General features: G+C 38.1%; 1 protein-coding gene across 1 annotated transcript in view; it reads left to right on the top strand.

Annotated features, from left to right (window-relative positions):
* The window catches only part of TRAPPC10 (trafficking protein particle complex subunit 10), a 37,543-nt gene extending 17,970 nt beyond the window's left edge, over positions 1-19,573 (top strand). The window contains exons 9-23 of the mRNA XM_002189925.7: positions 987-1,101; positions 1,579-1,655; positions 3,533-3,624; positions 4,771-4,911; positions 5,790-5,902; positions 6,916-7,430; positions 9,867-10,008; positions 11,255-11,413; positions 12,079-12,308; positions 13,124-13,224; positions 13,579-13,705; positions 14,412-14,582; positions 15,959-16,136; positions 16,542-16,736; positions 17,529-19,573. Of these exons, the coding sequence (XP_002189961.6) occupies positions 987-1,101; positions 1,579-1,655; positions 3,533-3,624; positions 4,771-4,911; positions 5,790-5,902; positions 6,916-7,430; positions 9,867-10,008; positions 11,255-11,413; positions 12,079-12,308; positions 13,124-13,224; positions 13,579-13,705; positions 14,412-14,582; positions 15,959-16,136; positions 16,542-16,736; positions 17,529-17,767 (2,595 nt within the window). The 3' untranslated portion in view covers positions 17,768-19,573. The remainder of the gene's footprint in view (positions 1-986; positions 1,102-1,578; positions 1,656-3,532; positions 3,625-4,770; positions 4,912-5,789; positions 5,903-6,915; positions 7,431-9,866; positions 10,009-11,254; positions 11,414-12,078; positions 12,309-13,123; positions 13,225-13,578; positions 13,706-14,411; positions 14,583-15,958; positions 16,137-16,541; positions 16,737-17,528) is intronic.
* Positions 19,574-21,581: the final 2,008 nt, after the last annotated feature.

Here is a 21,581-nt window from a genome sequence, read left to right as displayed (position 1 = left end):
CAAAATCAGAGAAATGAAATTTCACCTTGAAGAGTTATTGCTAAAAAACAAAAGAGAGGGGATGGAGGTCAGAATAAAGGAAGGAAAGCATTGTTTAAAATGGCAATTGGTGCATCAGAGTCTTTCCATTCTCCTTACAGTTTTTAGGTAAGATAAATTCCAATGTGAGCTGGAAATGTTCTTCCCTTTGATCATTTTTCTAACACAAAGAGTAAAGGGAAGAATTTTAGGATAATGAGTAGCAGTAAGGTGGAACTTACTGAATAAATAAATTTAGGAACTAGTGACAAAATTAAGTGGAGTTCAAAATAAATTTAAAAAAAAGGTTCATGCCCATCCCCATTTTTATGTGACAAGCTGAGACCTTTCTTCCTTTGCAGGCTAACCTCTGTAGTTGATTGAATTTTCTCGGTAAATTAACCAAATGGCCAATAGATAAGAGCTTCTTTAAGATAATATTCTGGGTGTTGAGCCACCAGCTGCTGTCTAGAAGGGGTTTTATGGTAGTTAACCTTGTTAACACTTTTGCTGTGCTAATCTCTTTTTCAGGAAAGTTTTCATCTGAATACAATACTTGAGGTGAATTTGCAAGCTGCCTAATCACTGTACTGCAGACTTGCCTGCTTTCCTTGATTATACAGTTTTCAAAAATACAGACACAGCTATTAGAAATAATCTTTGGTCCTAACTGCTGAACATCTCAAGCTTTGTGTTTGTGTTGAAAACCAGAAGGATTCACTCAGGTTAGGTGTTGTGAGTGTAAGGATCTGTGTGTTTAAGCACATGTTCCAATATTTGGTTCAGTAACTTATATGCAATTTAATTCCTTAATAAGTTAGTCTATACTTTGAGAATAACACTTAATTTTGAGATCCTATAAGCAGCATAATATTAAAACAATGACAATGGAACGATGCAATAGAACAAGAGGAGTTTTATATTGATTTTATAGCCTATTGAAAGCAAGCATCTGGCTTCTCTTGCAGTTAAAATCTCTGGGTTACCTGTGTGGACTTGTGTCAGAGAAGGGACCCAATTCAGAAGACCTTAACAGGACTGTGGATCTGTTAGCAGGGCTGGGAGCAGAACGCCCTGAAACAGGTACTCCAGGAATGGTGCAATTCCTTCAAGAGCTGGCATTGTCTGAAATGCATAGCATAGAAGTACATCAGTAATCTGACTTTTCAAGTATCCCTACATATACACACACACATTGATAGAACTTTATCTCTTGCAAGTTCTTTTAATGTGTATTTAGTATTTCAAACTACCAGTGCATGTTCTTACTATTGCAAGTATAAGTTTTTCCATTGATGCTCCACTTAGCATTTGGGTGGTTGTTCTTGAACAGCACTGGATTTGAATTAAGGTCTTAATGCTTTCAGACAAGTATTTAAAATAAAATGATAGGAAAAACAAATGGAACATCCTTGATTGTGTGCACATAGATAACCTGCACCTGGAGCTGCAAAGTGATATTAGTTTTTAGTTTTCTCTCCACTTCCTACTGGAGAAAAAGCTGTGCTGTTCTCAGAATGTGTTTGTAAGTAACAGCTTTTGTCCTGCTTTTTTTCAAAGCCAATGCATCACAGAGCCCTTACAAGAAACTCAAAGAGGCCTTATCATCTGTAGAAGCTTTTGAAAAACACTACTTAGTAAGTATGAGTCTTGGTTATTTGTATTCATTTTGTGTGTGTTTGCACTGTAGATTAAATAGGACCAAAGTTTTCAAACCTGAGAAGATACATTGAGAACATAAATTTGTATTTCCGTGTTTTGGTATCAAAGGTTATTTCTTGCACACTGAACACAACAAGGCTGATTTGTTTTACAGCTGGAACTCTGTAGGGGCCCCAAGTTTCAAATATTTGCATTAACTTTAATATTTACAGTTATGAGCTGGAAATTATTATCTGTGGGTATGTATACTTAGATATTAAAAAAGCCAATGTCATGGCTGTTATGTTCTGCTATCCCAAATCCAGAATTAACTGACTCCTACCCCGAGGAATATTGAGGTGTGAATTCAGCTTCCTTTTAAATGGTCTGGCCTTGAATTTTGCAATGAGTATTACATGATTAAAGTTATACTGTTGATTTTTTTTTTAAAATATGTATAAACTGTGGGACATCTGTGGATAATAGGGTTGTACCTGTCATAGATTGATGCATGATGAGGATTCTAATATTGTGCATCTATTTCCTGACAGCTCCCCAAATGAGGAGTCATTGTAATAATTTCAGTTTTTTTTATTTTGCTGGTTTTGTTCTTCAAATAGAAGATTCTTAAATAAAAGGAAAAACTCTTGATTGTCACAAGAATGTGTTTAATTTTTTGAGGGCTTTGTTTGACAGTTTTTGCTGGGCTTTTTGGATTTTTTTTGTCCAACCAGTTTTGCTTGTTTTTTTTTTTTTTCCTTAAATGATTTTCCTTTAAAATTTCTCATATTTGCATATGGCCAATAAGGTTTTCCAGAGAAAACTTGAAGGGAAATGGGATACTTTTTTTGAAACATGGAAACTATGTGATACTCAATTTTACAAAGTGTTATCAAAAGGAAAAAATCTCAAAACATTTTGTCTGAAGATACTGGGTTTCACTTTTATTCTTCATTTATGTATAGGGCTAGTTGTGTAGCTGGATTAGAATTAAAATCTTGAGAGTTGCCAGCTTCTCTTATCTATTCAGTTCCAACTTGCACCTGAAGATCTCTGTTAAGCTTAACAGTAACTTCCTAAATTTAAGAAACCAAGTAGGATCTGCAGTTTTTGCCAGAGGAATTGCCATTTTTCTTTGTATTTATGACTGCTCTTTTATGCAGTGGAAATTCAGATATCAGATACACTCTAAAAGATGGTTTTGTGTGTAGTTGTCATGTAAAGATATACATTTTATGTATACCCATATTTAATCTTGTCCTGTATTCAGTGGACAAGAATACAGAATTAGCTAAAACTTACTGACACACCTAAGATGATTTATTCACATTTAAAAAGCAATCTTCTCAGTTTGAAGCCATTACCCTTTATCCTATCACGATGTAATTTATTTTTTATATTTTTACATATCTGGCCAGAGTTTATTATGGACTTTTGAAAGAATTTGGGTGGTTGAACACAGTCTATGTTTTGTAACTGCTAATTTTGTGAGAAAGGTTTGCTCCTGTTATTAAAGCTTAGGGTAAGGGGAGGGAGGTAACACTTGGACACTGTGGCTACATTGGACATTAAGCTTAAAGATGAGGGATAAACTTCAATTTGGGAATGAAAGCAGAATTCCTTTAAGGCAGTCTGGTGAAAATAATTATTCTGACTATTACTTAGGCTTTAACAGACATGGGATATGGCCAGGTGCAGGAGGAGTGAAGGTGACCTGTTACAAACTGCTGTGTATTCTGTGCTCAGGGCAAATGTGACTCATTCTGGGCATTTTGTTGCAGTAACTTAGTTTCTGGCTCTGAGTTTGTGTGAAATAATCATACAGCTGCCAAAAGTACATAAAGCTTATAATGGTTTCTTTTCTTTTATACAGGATCTGTCCCATGCCACCATTGAAATGTACACAAATATTGGAAGAATTCGCTCAGCTAAGCTTGTGGGAAAGGACTTGGCAGAGTTTTATATGTAAATGACTCTTTAAATAAAATGTCCTAAGTGCATTGCCTTTGAAAAGGTTGACTATTATTCCTGAGGAAAATATGCTGTAATTAGACAGGAATTTTAAAAACTGTTTTTTAAAATGTAAGCAAACCATATTTCAGGCTGTATTTCAGGGAAAAAAAAAAGAAAAGTAGCAATCTCTTTTATCAAACCTTAATTCTCACCTCATAAGTTTGTATTCTTACCTTTAACTGTTCTGTGTTCTTTAGCTTGATCCTTTCTTCTTCTGGGGAGAGAAGTCTGGAAAAGATAACTGTAAACTTTGAAATAAATCGAGAGGCCTCCTTAGGGAGCAGGCTATAGTAAATGCAGTTGTTACATTAACTACATATATGAACTGCATCTATCTAAAAAAAGCCAGGAAACGTGTCTTTAGAGCGTAATCCATTTCCTATTTGAGGTTATCATTGCAAAGTGGTTGTTTCCCCTCCTGTGAAACAGTGATTTGATTCCTGATTTCCACTTTTTTTTTTTTTTTAATTTTTATCCCTGCTGTTCAAGTTCAGTGAGAGAACCTCCTGCATTTTTCAGTGTCATTTTGTTTTTCTTATTTAGAAGAATTTGGGAGTCATAAGTGATTATTTTTGGAAAATATGTTGGAGCATGCTTCCTACCGATATTCATTTAAGCAGTCTGATCTCCACATTGCAACAGATTCTCCCAAATTATCTTAAATTTTCACCAGAGACAGTAATGTTAGGTTTAAAGACTGCCTTGGAACTACTGTGTGATGATAAAATTTTCATTGAAGTATTCTTCTGCTTTAAAATTTTTGAGTAAGCAAATTTTAGTTAACTGTCAGAAGCTTTGGGTGGCTTTTGTTTAATTTGTGTGAGGTTCCTTCACCTCATTTGGTCTGACTTGGGATAGGTCTACATATGGAATAATGACATTAATTGCATTTCTACTTGCTGAAGTGAATTGCAATTAGGAAGGCCCATATGTTGATTTGTTACCAGAAAATTCAAGATCATATCAGTTCACTGCAGTTTGTCCTGCATTTATGTGCAGTGCTTCTCCCCCATCAGCACTTTAAGAAAAGATGCAAAGAGATTTCCTGACTGCAAAGGTTCTTACATTGCTCTGTGCTCATTTTTTTCATTTCCCAAGGAGGAAGAAAGGTCCCCAGAAGGCAGAGGTGTATCTTCAAGGAGCACTGAAAACCTACCTTGCTGAGGGCTGGGCACTGCTGGTCACACACACGAGGAAGCAGCTGGCTGAGTGTCAGAAGCAGCTTGGGCAGATAGAAAAGTATCCTCTAACAGTCAGAGCCAGAACAATCAAGCAGGAGGAAATGATGCTTGGAACTATTTTTCTGACATATCTCTAACTTTTATTTAACAGTAAAGACTGCCAGACATGCTGAGTCTGAGCTGAGACAGCTGAGTTGTTTCATACCATAGAGTGTATTTTGGGGGTTGTTCTGTTGTGCTGATTTTTGGTTTATGTGCTTTTAGAACAAGACACATCATACATGTCAGCCTCCTTTGCAAATTTATTATTAAATAAAACAATGAAAGCTTTTCTAGATTTGAGCCGCAGTATTTACAAAATATTCTCATACCACTTTAAAATTTTTCTGCTTCAGTGCAAATGCTCATAACGAATCTGAGCCAGTAATATTGCATTCTTAGCTAAATATTCAAGTGATCATTTATATCTCCAGCACTTAAAAAGTTAAAGAATGTCTTGTGACTTAGTTATGGTAAGTGATGCTGTAACATCTGGCAGATTCTCAGCCAGGTAAATTGGAATAAAATAGAATACTCAAGATTATTTACTGCTAAATGTTGGCCAGTGTGAAGCAAGGTGTCTTTAACTTGCACACTGCATGGATTATTGCCAAATAATGAATTTTTTATGCTCATAAATCTTTTCAGATGAGGCAAGATTGCACTGGTTAATTATGGATCATATTTTTAGTAGGTCTGCTATAGAAGTATTGATATTCTGCAATACTCTCAGATGATGGTAAATCTTCCATTTTTTATTTTCTAGTGGAAAAGTGCAGAGATGATAACAGCAAGTCTTGTCTCTAAAGCTCAGAAAAGAAGTACTTGAATGTCTTGTTTTCAGTCAAATTTGTCATTGTTATAGGTTTCTACCTCCTCTTTCCTTAACTTCATTAGTTATCTCCAAACAAGCAGCCTTTTAGCTGGTGATAATCACTTAACAGAAGAGGAACGCAAAAGATTTTGCCAAGAAATACTAGATTTTACCAATCAGCAAGCAGAGAACCAAGGTAAGTCTGGATCTTAAAACTTAAGATGCTCCAGTCTGGTTGTTCCCTAAAGGTAGATGGGAAGGCTTTTTCTGATTGGCTTAAATTATTTTGTATATAATTTCTGAACTTGTGTTTTCCAAAACATTTATAAATCTACTCTAATGAAGAATAGTCAAAGATGAAAGGATAATTAACATTTTCATTCTGAATACTTCAAAGTCTTTGTTTTCCTTCAGTTATGTTTCTCTGCTTTAAAAGCCTATAATTTATTATGTGTTGAGTTTTTTTCAATTCCTAACCTGTCTTTGTCTCTCAGTGCTGTCATGCAAGTGGCAGCTTTGTGATGGTACATTCTGGATTTTGATATTAGATCTGTGCCCATCCACCTGCAGTTTATTATTTTATCCATCCTGTTTCCTTTCTTTTCTTCATGCTCTTCCAGTAATATCTTCTTGTCAGATATTAATCCTAATTCAAATTCTTATGGAACACTTCCTGTAGATCTGAAGACTGCTTATTTTTATGCAGATCTTTTTTTCTTAATGATTTGATGTACAATAAGTAATATGTTACTTTAGACTTGATTCTTAATTCATTTTAGGTACTGCCTTAGGGTTTTTTTTTTTGAATGTAGAAAAGAGAATGAAAACCCCTTGCACAGCAGAGCTGCTGACTCAAGGCACCAGCCTGATTATTAGTTTCTTAAACTTGTATGAGCTCTGGGAAGTTGGTCACTTAATGCTACTGTCTTCTGTAGTAGTTGTGAAATGTCCAACTTGGACAATCTCTCTTAATTCAGTTGTTTTTAATAGCCTGGAAATGGAAATTGTAGTCTAAGTAAAACAAATCTTAGCATCTTTTAACTCTCATAAGAGGTAAAACATTGGAAAGCAGTGATTTGTTGTGAAATAATTAATTGTTGAAAAGTTGTTGATCCATTCAACTCTTGGGATTGAATTTTTAAGAGGAAAAACTTTGTTCATCTCCGGCAGCACAGGAGAATAATAAAATCCCTGTTTTTATCTTTCCAGGTCAAAAGGTTATATTGCCTATGCACTCCTTTGCCCAGCTGAAAACTCTGCATTTTGACCCTCCAAATGCTGTTGTCCACGTGGGTGGGAAGTTGTCCATCGAGTTGACTTTGCTGAGCCAAATGCCCATCCCTGTCCAGGTGGACCAGGTTGCCATCCACGTTCACTTCAGCATTGAGAAGAACAGCTACAGGAAAACGGCCGAGTGGCTCACCAAGCACAAAACTTCCAACGGTGTCGTCAGCTTCCCAAGTGAAATTGCAGGCTTGCCTTTGTCCAGAAACAGCCTGCCAGCACTGGAGCTGGCTGAAATGTACGAGAGGAGCCCCTCGGACAACTCCTTGAACACTGCAGGGATCATCTGCAAGAACGCGCACATGCTGCTGCGGCGGCAGGAGAGCAGCAGCTCCCTGGACGTGCCCTCGGGGCTCACTTTGGAAGATGGGGCTCACGTCTTGAAGTGCAACAACTTGACTCTGGAACCAGGGGACAATAAAATAACCTTCAATATTCAGGTATGATTTTGTAGCTGGGTGATTGTAGCACTCGTGGCAGAGAAACTAGAAATGCTGGCTGAGGAAGAGCGTTGTGCTGGTGAGTTATTGTGCCTGTTATTATATATCCAGGTATTGCTTCTTGTTGCACTTGGGTCATCCATTCCCCTTGCAGCTTTTTGTTGTTCTCCATCATTTCCCTTGAAAGGATGCTGTTGTGTTTATGCTAAAACATACAGATGACTCTTCTACTTGAAATCATTTGAGTCAGCCTTCCTAAACCTGTTTTAGACATCTTGACTATTGCTGCCAAAAATTTAACTGATAAATTCATATACAGTATAATGTACTGCTCATGAGTCTGCCTATGCTGTTGAGGTCATTCAGAATAGCATCTAAAAGCTTTGATGTGAATTATTTTTCCAGCCCTTCAGTAAGTGATAGTGTGGTTAAATTTGGTTTGGCAGCCTTTTCTTCTCTGCAGAGGGTGGTAGAATAATTTTTCACTTGGGCGATGTAATAAACCTACCTGCAAAAAGTTGAGATCAGCTACAAGTATTTGAATTTAGAACATTAGAATTAAAATTGTCCCCATTAGTTAACATCTAACTAAGTTAACTAACCTACTAGTTACTAGTTATCTGTGGAATGGCAGTGCAGTCATTTGAACTGCCTACTGACCTAATTTCTGAGATTTCTCATCCTTTCAGAGGATTGAAGCTGGTTAATGGGATTTGGACCAGAGGCCTTGGTGGCTGGAAATGCCACATTCTGTTGAATGAACTCACATATATGTAAAAGTGGATTTCAGACGAAGGAGCATTATTATAAGAGAGCTGTTAGGGAATGCACTGAGCTGGCATTTGGGGTTAGTGGGATCAGGATGCAATTGGAAACATCAGGAGAAGAAATTGGTGAAAAGCAAGTTAGACCTCTGCTTTGAATTTCTCTGGTTCTGCTGTTGATCTGGTGGCCGCTTGAGGATAGACATCCTTACTTTTATAACATTGCTATTTTCCCAACCTTCCTTTCAAGAAAAGAACTTTGCATGGGAAGACTGCTCAGTGTGGATCCCACAATATAGTTGTTTAAGGCATGATGTACCTGTCTTTAAAGGAAAAATCTGAGTATGTTATAATTTTAACAGTGTATTATTTGATAAAACAAAGAAAGCTTCTTTAGATTTGAGCTGCAGTCTTTGCAAAATATTTATTAAAAATCCATTATCATTGTAGTAATACACTCTGTCGCTTCTACTGGATTACACAGCTGGCCAGAGGATAGAAATGGATCATTTGTTTTCTGGATTTTCTTTAAGTAATGCTTAACTGCACCACTTCTGCAGGAAGAGGAATGACTGTGCTTCTATGACCCAGAGGGAGTTTGAGCATTTCTGTAGACCGTACACTGATGATTAACATTATTTATGCTGACAGCAACCTTCCATTTTTTTCCAAGCCTAAAAGAGATCAGAAAGCATTGTGTAAATTCTTTAGACCCAATATTCCCATCCCATGTTAGATTTAAAGTATATGTATATTATGTATTACTCATGCTTTTCTGGGTTTTTAGAGCTAAGATGTAGTGACTTTAATGTCAGAATGCATAATACTGAATTTCGGTCTGGATTTGCCATGTAAATAACTGCATGAGGTTTGACTGTTGAGTTGGTACAGCTTTTCTCCATAACTTGTAGACTTATTTAATTATACCCAGCATTGGTATTTATGTATTACACTTGGAAAGTGGCACATGAAAAAAAAGAAAACACCTCCCATTCCATAGCAGTCCCTAAGAGCAAATAGAATCAAGAATAAATATACTAGAAGGTGTTACAGATCTGCTTTTGTTTTTAATTTTATTGAGAAACATCCAGAGTCCCATTACTCTGAGTATGGGAAGAGTTGGAAATGAAATATGTATATGTTACTTTCTTGTAAACATTGACTCAGAGTGTGTGGTGGGGAGTGTGTGAAATCAATAGCTGGAGCTGAAAGCTGTGCCTTATATAAATGCTGTAGGATTTTATAACTGTTTTTATGAATTGGCCATATAAGCATAGGTGTTGTTTAGGTACTTAATAATGTTTTTTCGTGTATGTTGAACTTGGGGGGGGGGGGGGACCAACCAACAAATAAGGCAATACCCCAAAGTAACAAACTGACAGCATAGCTACTACATTAGTTATCCTGAGTATTAATACTAGTTAATGATGATGTTTTCTCTTGAATCAGACAGCACTCTAGAGCTTCTATCTTAGTGGGGTAAAAGGGGCTCCTTCTTGTAAATCTTGTAATTTACTCAGAAAACTTAAGTTTTCTGAAATCTGCAGTTTTAATTTACAAACCCAAAGTACCTCATAAAAATGAGATGGAAGCATGCTGTTCTTTAGTAGAGGGCTTGTTCTGGAAGTACTTTCTTAAAGTTAAGAAAAAATTCAAATGTTTTTCTTCCAAGGCCAAAGAACCTGGGACATACACGCTCAGGCAGCTGTGCACTTCAGTGGGAAAGGTGCAGTTTGTCCTCCTTCACATCTACCCCATTGTGCAGTACGATGTGTACTCCCAGGAGCCCCAGCTCAAAGTGGAGCCCATGACTGGTAAGTGCAGTGGCTGTGCTGAAGCTGCTTTGATGATTCCTCTTGTGCTCCTGTGGGACTGGAGAAAGTGTTTCATGGCTTCAGTATTACTCAGTTTGCCTTGCTCTGCCTTGTGACTAAAATACAACCTTGCTTTTCAAATTGGCCATCGTGTCCTGCTGGTGATGGCCAGTTTTGAACAACTGATTCCAGTGCTTGGTTCTGGACACATAGTGTCACTTTTGAACCTTGATTTGAATATGTATTGTCACTGAAATATCAGGTGTGATTTGAGCTGCCACACTGACTAGAAGTGAATATTTACATTTCTAATTGACCGAGCTCCTTACTTGTTGTGATCACAGGATCAGTTAGGCTGGAAACGTCCCCTGGGATTGACTCCAATTTATGGCCAAACACCACCTTGTCACCCAGACCATGGCACTGAATGCCACATCCAGTCTTCCCTTTAAACATATCCAGGGACAGTGACCACCTTCTTGGGCAGCCCATTCCAATGTGTATTCTCCCTTTCTGTGGAGAAATTCCTCCAAACTTAATGCTAGAGTCCCTTTGATATTTACAAGAAATAAGTAAGAAGTGGGATTCTCTACAAGAGAGGATATAAACTTACTAAAAATGAATTCTGAATGCATCCATTGGCTTCAGGGACAGCTGAACACTAGTTGTTGCAGTGTTTATTAGAGTGTATAAATGGAAGTTAATAATGATTTCTTTTCAGGCTACTGAGTGTGGCAGCTGAGGAGCTAATAAGATTTTTGTGCTGGCACTCCAGGTTGCACTGTGTGGCTGAGGAAGGACAGGCATATTGGGCATAAATCAAATTAGGGACCCCTGTGAAACTGGTAGCTGTGATTCTCTGTGCACCCTGGCATTCTTGTTGTGCTGATCATGTAAATACAGCACGTGGGTGTGACTGGAGTGACAGGTGTGAAAATACAGAGCTGTCTGTAACCTGGAGAACTTTAAAAGCTTAGTAAGTTCTTTGGGGTTATTGAATTTCACTGAAATCTGTGCTGGACAGACAGCTCATCTAAGCCACCCAAGATGCAGTGGGTGTGAGCTTTCAGGTTGAAACAAGTGGTTTCCCCACAGGTTGTATCTGAGCTGGGTTTAATGTGTCCCGTAACACCAAAACCCCACACTTGTAAGTTACCCCCCTGTGTGACCAACTGTCTGCTAACAAGCGTGAGTGCATTGTAACCATGTGCTGGAATCTGTTAACAATTCCTGCTCTGTCCTCCAGAAAGCCTTTTGGCTGGCATTCCCCAGAAGGTGAAGTTCACAGTGACCACTGGTCACTACACCATGAAGAGCGGGGACACGCTGCAGCTGAGCAACGCGGATGCCATGCCCATCCTGTACCACCCTGAGAGCAAGGCTGTCATCTACTCCAACACCAGGGGTAAGCCAGGAACTGAAAAGGAATCATCTTTAAAGGGCTGACAAATTCAGTCATCCTGAAGATTAATACTTACGGCATTAAGAACACTGACACTGTTTGTCCATAGTCATTATTAAGAACAATTTTAAGGATTTGCAGTTGATTACTTCAGTGCAAGAAAGGTCTTAAATTTTCACCACTGAAGTAGTAGTATGAACTTTGACAAACATAGCTGGACAATTTTACTTCCATTGATGAAATCCAGAAGGCACATGAAACTGCTGCATGTGTGTCCAAGGTTGCTTGAAGTGAAATGATGAGACTTTACAAGGTGCTTTGACTTTGTAAAAACTTGAGTAAGTGAGTGTCTTATGATGGGCTAAAGTAGCTCTTTAGCTGGTTTGAAGTTTGTTGTTAAATTGCCCTCCCAGTTCATTCCTGAACAATAGGAGCCTTTTATTACATGGAATGTGGTGGATACCTTCTTGCAGTTAAATAAGGATAGAGCATTACTCCTGGGAAGTTAAATATTTAACATGTGCAGATTATAGCTGGTTTGAAGAGGTTACTGTGGAGTTTTTTAACATGGTTTCTCATTACTGTTTCTGCAAACATTGCTGGGAAGTGGTTATGGTGCCACATATTTTTATATTATTTTCTTTTTTTCCCATTCTACACATCTATAGAAAAGATTTCAGAGTCATCATTAAGGATTCAGTCTTCTGAGAAGATCACAAGCATCAGCTTGCCAGTGGCTCCTGCTTACCATGTGATTGAATTTGAACTAGAAGTCATGTATTTGCCATCAGCCACAGAATCTGCAGTGGAGAAGGGAAATACTATAAATAAAGAAAACCACAGAAAAAACAAAGAGAAGCAGAAACAGGACAATTGCATGGCTACTGTTGATCAAAAAGTAAGATGTAGTTTAACTTTTTTATTGTTAAATGTATTTGATTGCAGGGGTAAGCACTTCACAAAATAGAAGTGGTGGTAAGGGGAACTTGCTTGTTTAGAACTTATTTCAAAAGACATATGTGCAAAAGTTATACTGAATGTTAAAATGTAAAGAAATTGTAAATATTAGCAGAAATATACACTGTTGTTAATAAATTGACACCTGTTCTCTTGGCTAGTAATATAACTCTTAGTGTTTTAACACAGTTTATAAACATGGAGGGTACCTGTGTCTTTGTAAAAGGTAGCATGGCGTTCTTTTAATTCCAGCTTCTGATTCATGGGTAAGATGAAGTCAAGTGTGCTGCTTCAAATTAAAACAAATACACATTAAATGCATTTTTTTAATATTTTGAGCTTCTATTTAATATATTAAATTATTATGAAGTCATTAAAATAATAGGTCTTAGAGCAGTTTATTTGATAGTGACCTTTACCAGGGGTAAAGGTGTCAGAGATGCCATTGGTGTCCTTTTTTTTTTTTCTTCTATTCCCCTTCCTATTTTTATAGTCTTTAGAACTGGGTATGTCAGTTCCTAGAGGAAAAGCTGGTTTGAGATTTCATATCCCACTCGCAGGCAAACAAAAACCTGTTCTTTTTTTCAGATTAGATTTTACATACTGATTTTTTAAAAATGCTTATTTCTGCCCCTCCTGGATGCATTAGATATAGACACTTGATGAGAAAAGTTTCACTTAGAAAGGAGAAAAAAAGCAAAATCATTATGCCAAAGACTATTGCAAGTAAGAACTGTGTTCCTTTCTTTTCTTTAGGTGACCATTGATTGTCCTTGGTCGATTTACTCCACTATTATTGCATTAACATTCTGCATCCCCTTTAATGCTAAGCATTCCTTGTTGTCAGCTGGCAAACGGTAATGTACTCATTATTTATTTATTGTTCCTTTCTTCTTACAAAGTATGGTGCTGTAGGAGATTTCATAACTCATGTTTATAGTTTATAGTTTGTTTTTTCAATATATAAGTTGGGCTTTTACTGTCTTCCCCCGGAAGCTTGTGCATTTCCTCTTGTGTTCTTTCATGACAATAAAACAAATTTGTGGGTTTGGAAATAAGACTATAGGATGAACCCAGTTATCCTGTTGGTGTGTACTTCTTTGGTTTTGTTTAACGTCAAAGAGGATGTTTTACAGCCTTGTTTAATGGACATGGACTCTTCCAATATAACTCTTCAGTTTTTATTGAAAAAACTGTGTCACATTTTTCAGGAAATATGTGCAAGTCTGCGTACAGAATTTGTCAGAACTCTGTTTCCAGCTTTCAGACTACAGCCTAAAAAATTCTGCTGAGTGTACAGATTTGCAGCTGGTACCTCTCAACCCTGCATCTCAACAGGTAAAATTCACTTGCTGGTTTATTCAATTTATTCATCTTATGGTTTCAGTTTGTCATTGGGTTTTAGGAAAAAAAATCAGGTAGAGATAGTTTTCCAATTAAATACAGCTGTAAATCTGTTCAGTTCCAGAACAGTTTCACAGAATCATAGAATGGTTTGGTGTAAGTTTGGGTTGGGAGGGGATTTGAAGATGAGCAAGTTCCAATCCCCTGCTCTGGGCAGGGACACCTTCCACTAGACCAGGATGCTCACAGCTCCATCCAGCCTGACCTTGAACACTTCCAGGGTTGGGGCATTCACAAGTTCCCTGGGCAACCCTGAAGTTTCTTTCACTCTTGGCTGAAGGTATTAAATTGTTCATTCTTGGTGCCTAGAAAAAGTATAAAAGAACATATTAATAATTTTATTAAATTTGACTTTTGATTAAGATATTTTTAAATATTAAATTGAACTTCACTGAATGTGAAGTGTTTCCTATTGAAACATTTGATTCTGACAGTGAAATGGATCCTTCCTTTTAAAAGGATGTGCATTGTGAAAAAGATTCACTGTTAGTCATTTTGTTGCATGTTTCCCTAATGATTTATTGAGTTTGCTTCTATAAACTGTACCAATGTCACAACAGACAAACATATATTCATGTGTGCATTTCCCCTTCTTTCTGGGAGGAAGGAAGCTGCTAACACTCTAAACATTCTCTTTCAGGTCGTGTACAGTAAGCAATCAATGTTCTTTGTATGGGAACTGAAGTGGACAAAAGAGCTTCCTCTCTCCTTGCAGTGCCTGTTTTCAGTCAGCTTTTGTCCAGCTACCTCTGAAGAACAGTCTCTTACCTTGAAGCCGTTCACTTACAAATTCCAAGTGGAAAATTTTTTTGTAAGTACTCTTCTAAATTATAGGGTAGCATATCTTAACTGAATATGGTTTCATAAGAAGTGAAAAACAAGAAATATATTAGAAAAATTCTGTTTATCTCATGAGGTTGATACTTACTTAGAATCATTGGAAAGTCAGTTTGTGAGTGACAGAGCTGCAGCCTGATGTGATGTAGTGGAATCATATCTTTGCCACAGAAATGTGGTGAGGGCTGTAACACTTGTGCTTAATCCTTTTTTTACCGTTTTCACCTTTCTGGGTTGGTGCCATGGAGATTGTCTGCAGCTTACTGAGCTGCTTTTTCCCTGCTGGCTTAAGATTGTACTCTCCAAAGCAAATTGCAATTTCCAAGATAATCTTTGCTATTGAAAGCATCTAAGTAGTTTTTTGCAGTGCTTGAGATGAGCTCCTCTAATGAAATATTTAGGGTTTTCTAGGCCATTATCTGAAATATTTCTTCTTCCCCTTTATGGACAAACTTTTTATTCCTTTGATCAGCTAGGAAGCTCATAGGCTAGGTAGAATTCATTTAATAGAAAGTTTTATCAACATTATTTAATCTCATCTCTAAACTCAGTGTTCCCCTTTGTGATGCTTGAGTAAAAAGCAGCATCATGACAATACTCTTGTTTTTTAAATCCTTTTGTCTGTTTTCAGTGTTTTCTACCTGCTTGTTGCAAACTGGCATTGAGCAACATTTCAGGTGTTTGTTTGCCTACTGCCATGTAACAAGCATTTCTGGCACCTCTATCAGCATCTTTCTGGAGTTTTTAAAGACAACTCCCTTTGTGAAACAGTGAGGATTTTCCGGTAGAAATGTAATTTTGTAGGAATTAAAAGTCAGTTCTTTGATGTGGGCGCTGTAATTCCAGGGACTATGACAAGAGGGATGAAGTAGTTCTGTATTACTCAGAATCTGAGTGATGAGTCTGTAAAGGGAGGAGCTAAGAAACTTAAACAAGTAAAAGTTGTTTAAGTAGTAAAATTTGTGTCCATTTAGGAGCATTGAAAGGCTAAAGTTAAGGTACAGAAGTGAAGGAAAAATTATATTTTCACTGATGGTATCAAAAATAAATTGAATCATATTTTATTTGTTGTAGTGGAAAGTGTCCCTGCCCATGGCAGGTGGGGTGGAACCAGATGGTCCTTTAAGGTCCCTACTGTTGCAGCATTCCAGGATTCCATGTCTATGATTTTATTAAACTGAGTAAGAAAACGAAGTGAACATTACTTATAAGGGATTCTTGCCTTAAGAAGATTTAACAGGATGTGTCTGTTACGTGTAAAGTGGGTACTGTACCCATTGTCCAGTTCAATTTAATCACAAATAAAACACCTCCTTTTTCTTGACAACAGCACTGTTTTCTTCCTGACAGACATTGTACCATGTGAAAACTGAAATCTTCCCACCCTTGGATGCAGAGTACTGTAAAACAGGCTCACTCTGCTCCTTAGAGGTGTCCATCACCCGGCTTGTTGAGCTCTCTGAGGTTGACAGAGATGAAGCATTAACAGAATCAGATGGATATTGCACAACAAAACTTATGTATGAAGGTAAGACTATTTTTCTTAAGCATTTTAATAAATTTCCCCCTAATTTTTTCTTGACAATAACATTTGCCAGACTTGCTATGGCATAAATTCCTTTATTGTGGGTACAGCTGCTTAGTAAAGCAGTTTTCATTTTGCTAGACTGGGAAGATTTTGTTTTCTCCTCATTAATCTGCCTTCCAGTGGAATAGAAACGTTCTTCAGACTGGATGGATACATGCTGGAGGCCCAACTATGGTCCCTTCTGCATAGGGCTGTTTTCTTACCTTGCCCAGCTCTTCACACATAAAAGCTGGTGGGCTTTTAGATGTTGCTAAAATGCAGATTTTCTAAATGCTCTAAAATGATCCTGAGGGTACTCCATTTTTTACAGAAAAACTTTATCGTGTTTTCTCTTTATTCTTGCAGTTGTTGACAACAGTAGTAACTGGGCAGTCTGTGGAAAAAGCTCTGGAGTGATTTCTATGCCTGTAGCACCTCGAGCAACTCACAAAGTGCACATGGAAGTGATGCCTCTGTTTGCTGGGCATCTGCCTTTCCCTGATGTCAGATTGTTTAAATACCTCCCTCACCATTCTGCTCACTCCATGCAGCTTGATGCTGGTAAGGCCAGTTTGACCACATGGCTACTTACAGAAATTACTCTGCTTTTCCTGTGTTCTTGTTTAAAAAGAAAAGCAAAGCAAGAAATACACTGACAATATATGTACCAGGTACTCACAGGTGTCTTTGCTGCCTTCACTCACAGTCTCAAGTTGAAAATTAGTCTAAGAGCAGCTTTGAATTTGGGTTGCGCCTAAATCTCTGAGGAGGAATAATAAATGCATTCATTGTTCTCTGATGTTTCCTTTAAAGATTAGTATGCAAGTCAGTTGTCACTGGATTTATAATCGAGTGAAAACTGTTTGATAACCCTCTAATCCTGCAGTTCCATTTTCTCTGAATTGTGTGTGTCTTCATTAGCTTTGTGATTTTTTTCCTAGTTTTCAAGGGATTGAATGTGAAATAAAAGAACTGCTGAAAATGTGGGCCATTCAGTTAGATGCAGAGTTTAAAGTACCACAGCCATGTAGAGTATTTATCTGTACTGAGTAGTCCCAGAGCTGCAGTGAAAATTCACTCATAGAAGCAACATAGTTTTTGTCAATGGAGCTGCTAGTGTGCATCCTTCTAGGCTGTGACAGATGAGAGGTCATGCTACTGAAATTTTCCTTCTAAACCAATATAATTCACTCTTTTGCATCTGGTGCTGGCCAAAAGTGCGCACAAACTGTTACCTCAGCAGAGATGATCAATAACTGTGAACATGTGTTAAGGTGACTGTCAGAGCTCTGGAATGACCCTTTAGAGTTAATTGGTAGAATAAAGCTCTATTTTTTCTTTTGTTCTAAACAGATAGCTGGATTGAAAACGATAACCTGTCTGTGGACAAGAATGTGGATGAGCAGGCTGACAGCAGCAGTGTCAGGAGCAGGGGGAGCCTGCATTCCACAGCCAGTGGGGAGCACAAGGGTCTGCCCATGCCCCGGCTCCAGCCCTTCTCCCCGGGCCAGGTCTTCAACAGCAGCACAGGGATGCAAATCCTGGTCATTCCCAGCAAGGACGACCACGTTCTGGAGGTCAACGTTACGTGACAGCTCGGAGTGGAGCCCAGGAACCTGTTAGGAACTGGATATGAAAGCACTTTATGGGATAATGACCTGCTCAGTCTTGTTGCAACATTAACTCCAAGGAGACCTGTGGCACTCTGGCGTGTACTGGCCATGGAAGCACCAGACAATTGTATCAATTTAAATGTACAGTGAGGCTTGTGTCAGCTAGTTTATATTGCCACTTTAGTATGTTTTGTGTCAGCTATTGGGTTTTCTTCCTGCAGTCACATCCCTGCATCACAACAACCAACACAGGGCAACAAAAAGCAAAAAATCCAAATCTTTGGACCACTTCTTTATTTTTGTCGGGCAGCTGAAAGATTTCATGCTTCCTACATATTTTAGAATGTAGAGTTGGATGATGTAATTATCCAAATCTTGAATTTTTATGTAATAATTTACAGGCTTTTCCACACATGTGCCAGAAACATAACAGAACATACAACAACACATTCACTGGTGTAACAGTTGCTTTTCTGGTTTGCTTTTATTTTGTTTGTTTGATCATTGTTAATTCCTGCCATTGCAATTTTATATTAAACTTCCATCATTTGCATACTTAGATGCATGGAAGAGCTACTGCTATAAACAATCTTAACTGAACAAAATTCCTTAATTTTCTGAGGCTTTCACCTTCACAGAGTAGACACTGTGATGTCACATATGATTTTTTTTTTTAGGGTGGGCTTTGGGTTATCCTCTTGCATATTTCTTACCAAAGAAAGATAATGATAGAATTTAATAATAAATTATTTGGCTTATTGAGTTCCCAGATTAATTTCTTTTATTACCATTTCTAAGTGGCTTGGTTTGCTGCCCCAATTTTTAAGTTGGGGCAAAAATTTCAGTATGATGTGATACTTGAACAGTCAACCTTTCATCATAAAGGCTTAGTGTAATTATTACTGATTAGAGGCCAGACTTATGCATTCATGATGAAAGAAGGAGGTTGGTTTGATACAGGAAAGCTTGCAGATGTAGAATAATCGTGAAGCAAAGTTAAAACATGTAACTTAAAGAATTTCATTATTTATATCTGAAATGTAAATACAAAAAATGTAAAAAAAAAAAGTGTAATTTTTGTGAATGTTGCAAATTCACCTGTGACTGGAAAAATTACAACTTCTTCTGATGTCCTGCTTCTGATATTGAAACTTGTGCATTTAATGTGAGAATGACCTTTTCTACTCGCAGATCTATAATGGTGCGTTGTCAACAGACTCCACAGAGGAAACAGTCCCATGTCAAATACTTGTCAGCAAAACTAAAGTGAGAAGCTGCTCATTAGACAAACTCATTGTTATTATTTTATTTTCTTCTGCTAAATTACAAAGGGGAAATAAAAAACAAACCTTCTTTCCAAAAAGAACCACAAATAAGTTGAAAAATGAATAGCCACCCTGCACTGGTCTAAACATTTTAATTTTATTTTTTATTTAAAAATTCTAATTAGATGTATGAAGTAGACCTGCTAGCTGAAAATGTTCTTATTATGCATCTTCTTTCTGTGAAGGAATGCCCTTTCTCTGTGGAAATCATACCATTTTATTCTGGATAAAACCCAAAGCATCATTTAGTGCGAATGACTGCTGGGATTCTTTGACTGGAAAAGGTAACAAGTTAGTGACTTTGACACTGCAGGTATTATTAATTCCATTTTCATGGTTTGCTATTACATCATTTTTCACATTGTTCTGTAATATACTGTTAGATTAAACACATTGTACTAAGATTGTTTAATGAAATTGTAAGCGTTACAGTTCTAAATATACATGTTTTAAAAAGAAATCAACTTCTCTGCTGCTGTGAGTTCTGTTTGGTCTGGAGGAGTGATTGCTTCATCTGTTTTAACCACAGCTGCTTTTGTCTGCAAAAATCAGATTTGTTACCTGGTGTGCAATTACACACTTGAGGGAGACATTGATTATTTATTTCTTTCAGAGTTGCAGCCTTTGGAGCCTCCACAGTATTCCTGGAGTCTCCACAGTATTCCACAAATCCAGCACACCCCTCCAGTCTTTTCCTGCTCTTATTTATACACAGAAATTCAGCATTGGCAACCTCCCAGGTACATCTCCTCTATTATGAATGGTTAATAATTTCCACACAAATTGTGCAAGCCCAGCTGATACCTATGCATCCTCCAGGGAAGGGTCTTCACCTGGGCAGGCTCTTTTTGCCCTGTAGGTCTGACTTTTAGTATTATAATTTATAATGATTATAACTACTATATTATTATTAATAATGATTATGTATTATTTTTATTATTATATAATCTGTCATAGGATACCCGGACCTCTTTTGCCAAATTAGCAATATGTACGTAAGACATACATTCATATCTTGCTTTACTGCATCCTTAAAGCTTGTTAGTTCCAGGATATCCATAACTAAGGGATGCTGCTCTCTGTACCACTGATTAATTCTCCTTCCTTGCTGATTAGGCTTAGAAGTATACAAAGATCAATCATTGAAGAACATCCTGACTTAAGTTGACATATTCCACATTTTGCAACATTAACACCTGTGAGTGATTATCCAAGGACCCAGCTGAAGGAGTATGGAAAGTAAGGATTTAATGGATTGCTAAGCCTCAAACACCAATAACCATTCAAAAGGGAAATACGAAGGATGGGCAGCATCTTTCTGGTGCCGGTTTTGCTGTTCAGGTCCATGGTGGCCACACAACTCCCAGTGCGGGTGCAGAAGTGGGGTCATGGAGCAGGCAAGGCCAGGAGAGGGGGATTGGGACCACCAGGGACCCCAAAGCAGCCCGTGACACCTTCTGGAACTCCCCCATAGCAGGTGGTGTGTGCCCCAGTCTTGCATCAGACATGAAGAATTCCCTTCCTGGGGAGGGATCTGCGTGTCCCAATGCTAATCTGAATGTATATAACACAAGGAAATTTTTGTTCTGTGGGCCCCCATCCCCAAAGGATTGGGACTGTGACCATCTCTCTCTGACCAAGGACATGGAAATGACAACACTCAAGTCTCATCACTAGATTCATGGGTGTTATGTTTCCACCATCTACTCTTACCCATTCCGTCCCTTTCTTTCTTTTCCTTGTGTATTTTTTTGTGATACTTTTACACTTTCATTGTAAAGAATTAAACTGACCACTGACATCCTTTCTGCTGCAATAAAACTACTTTGAAATAAACCTCTCACATCAATGCACTCGGCATTGTTCCACTCTAATTACAGAATCACAGAATAGTCAGGGATGGAGTGACCTCAGGAGATCACCCAGTGCATCCCCCTGCCAGGGCAGGGTCACCCAGAGCAGTGACACAGGAACATCCAGGTGGCTCTGGAATGTCTCCAGAGAGGGACACTCCACACCCTCCTTGAGAAGCTGTTCCAGAGCTCTGCCACCCTCAACACAAAGAAATTCTTCCTCCTGTTGAGTTGAAACTCCTTGTGTTTTATTTTACGGCCACTGCTCCTCATTCTGATGCTGGCCACCACCGAGAAGAGTGTGGCACCATCCTCTGACAGCCGCCTGGGATAGATTTATATGGACTCATGAGATCTCTCACCTTCTATTCTCCTGATTAAACAGGCTCAGCTCTCACAGTATATATACCGTGTATATATATATAAATACCGTAATATATTTACTAAAAAGAACCAGAACTCCCCTGGCTCGTGGCGGGTGTGGGGGATGCCGGTAGCGGCCGCGGGCCCGTGGTTGGGGAAGGGGACACAGAGCGGGGACACAGCCCGGCAGTGGCAGGCAGTACAGCCAGTGTCAGCCTTCAGCAGCCGTCCCTCAGCCGTCCCTCTCTCCTC

This window comes from Taeniopygia guttata, chromosome 1, assembly GCF_048771995.1.
Source record: "Taeniopygia guttata chromosome 1, bTaeGut7.mat, whole genome shotgun sequence".
Lineage (NCBI taxonomy): Eukaryota > Metazoa > Chordata > Aves > Passeriformes > Estrildidae > Taeniopygia > Taeniopygia guttata.
The sequence above is the reverse complement of the archived record's forward strand: the minus strand, read 5'-3'. Positions and strand labels throughout refer to the sequence as shown.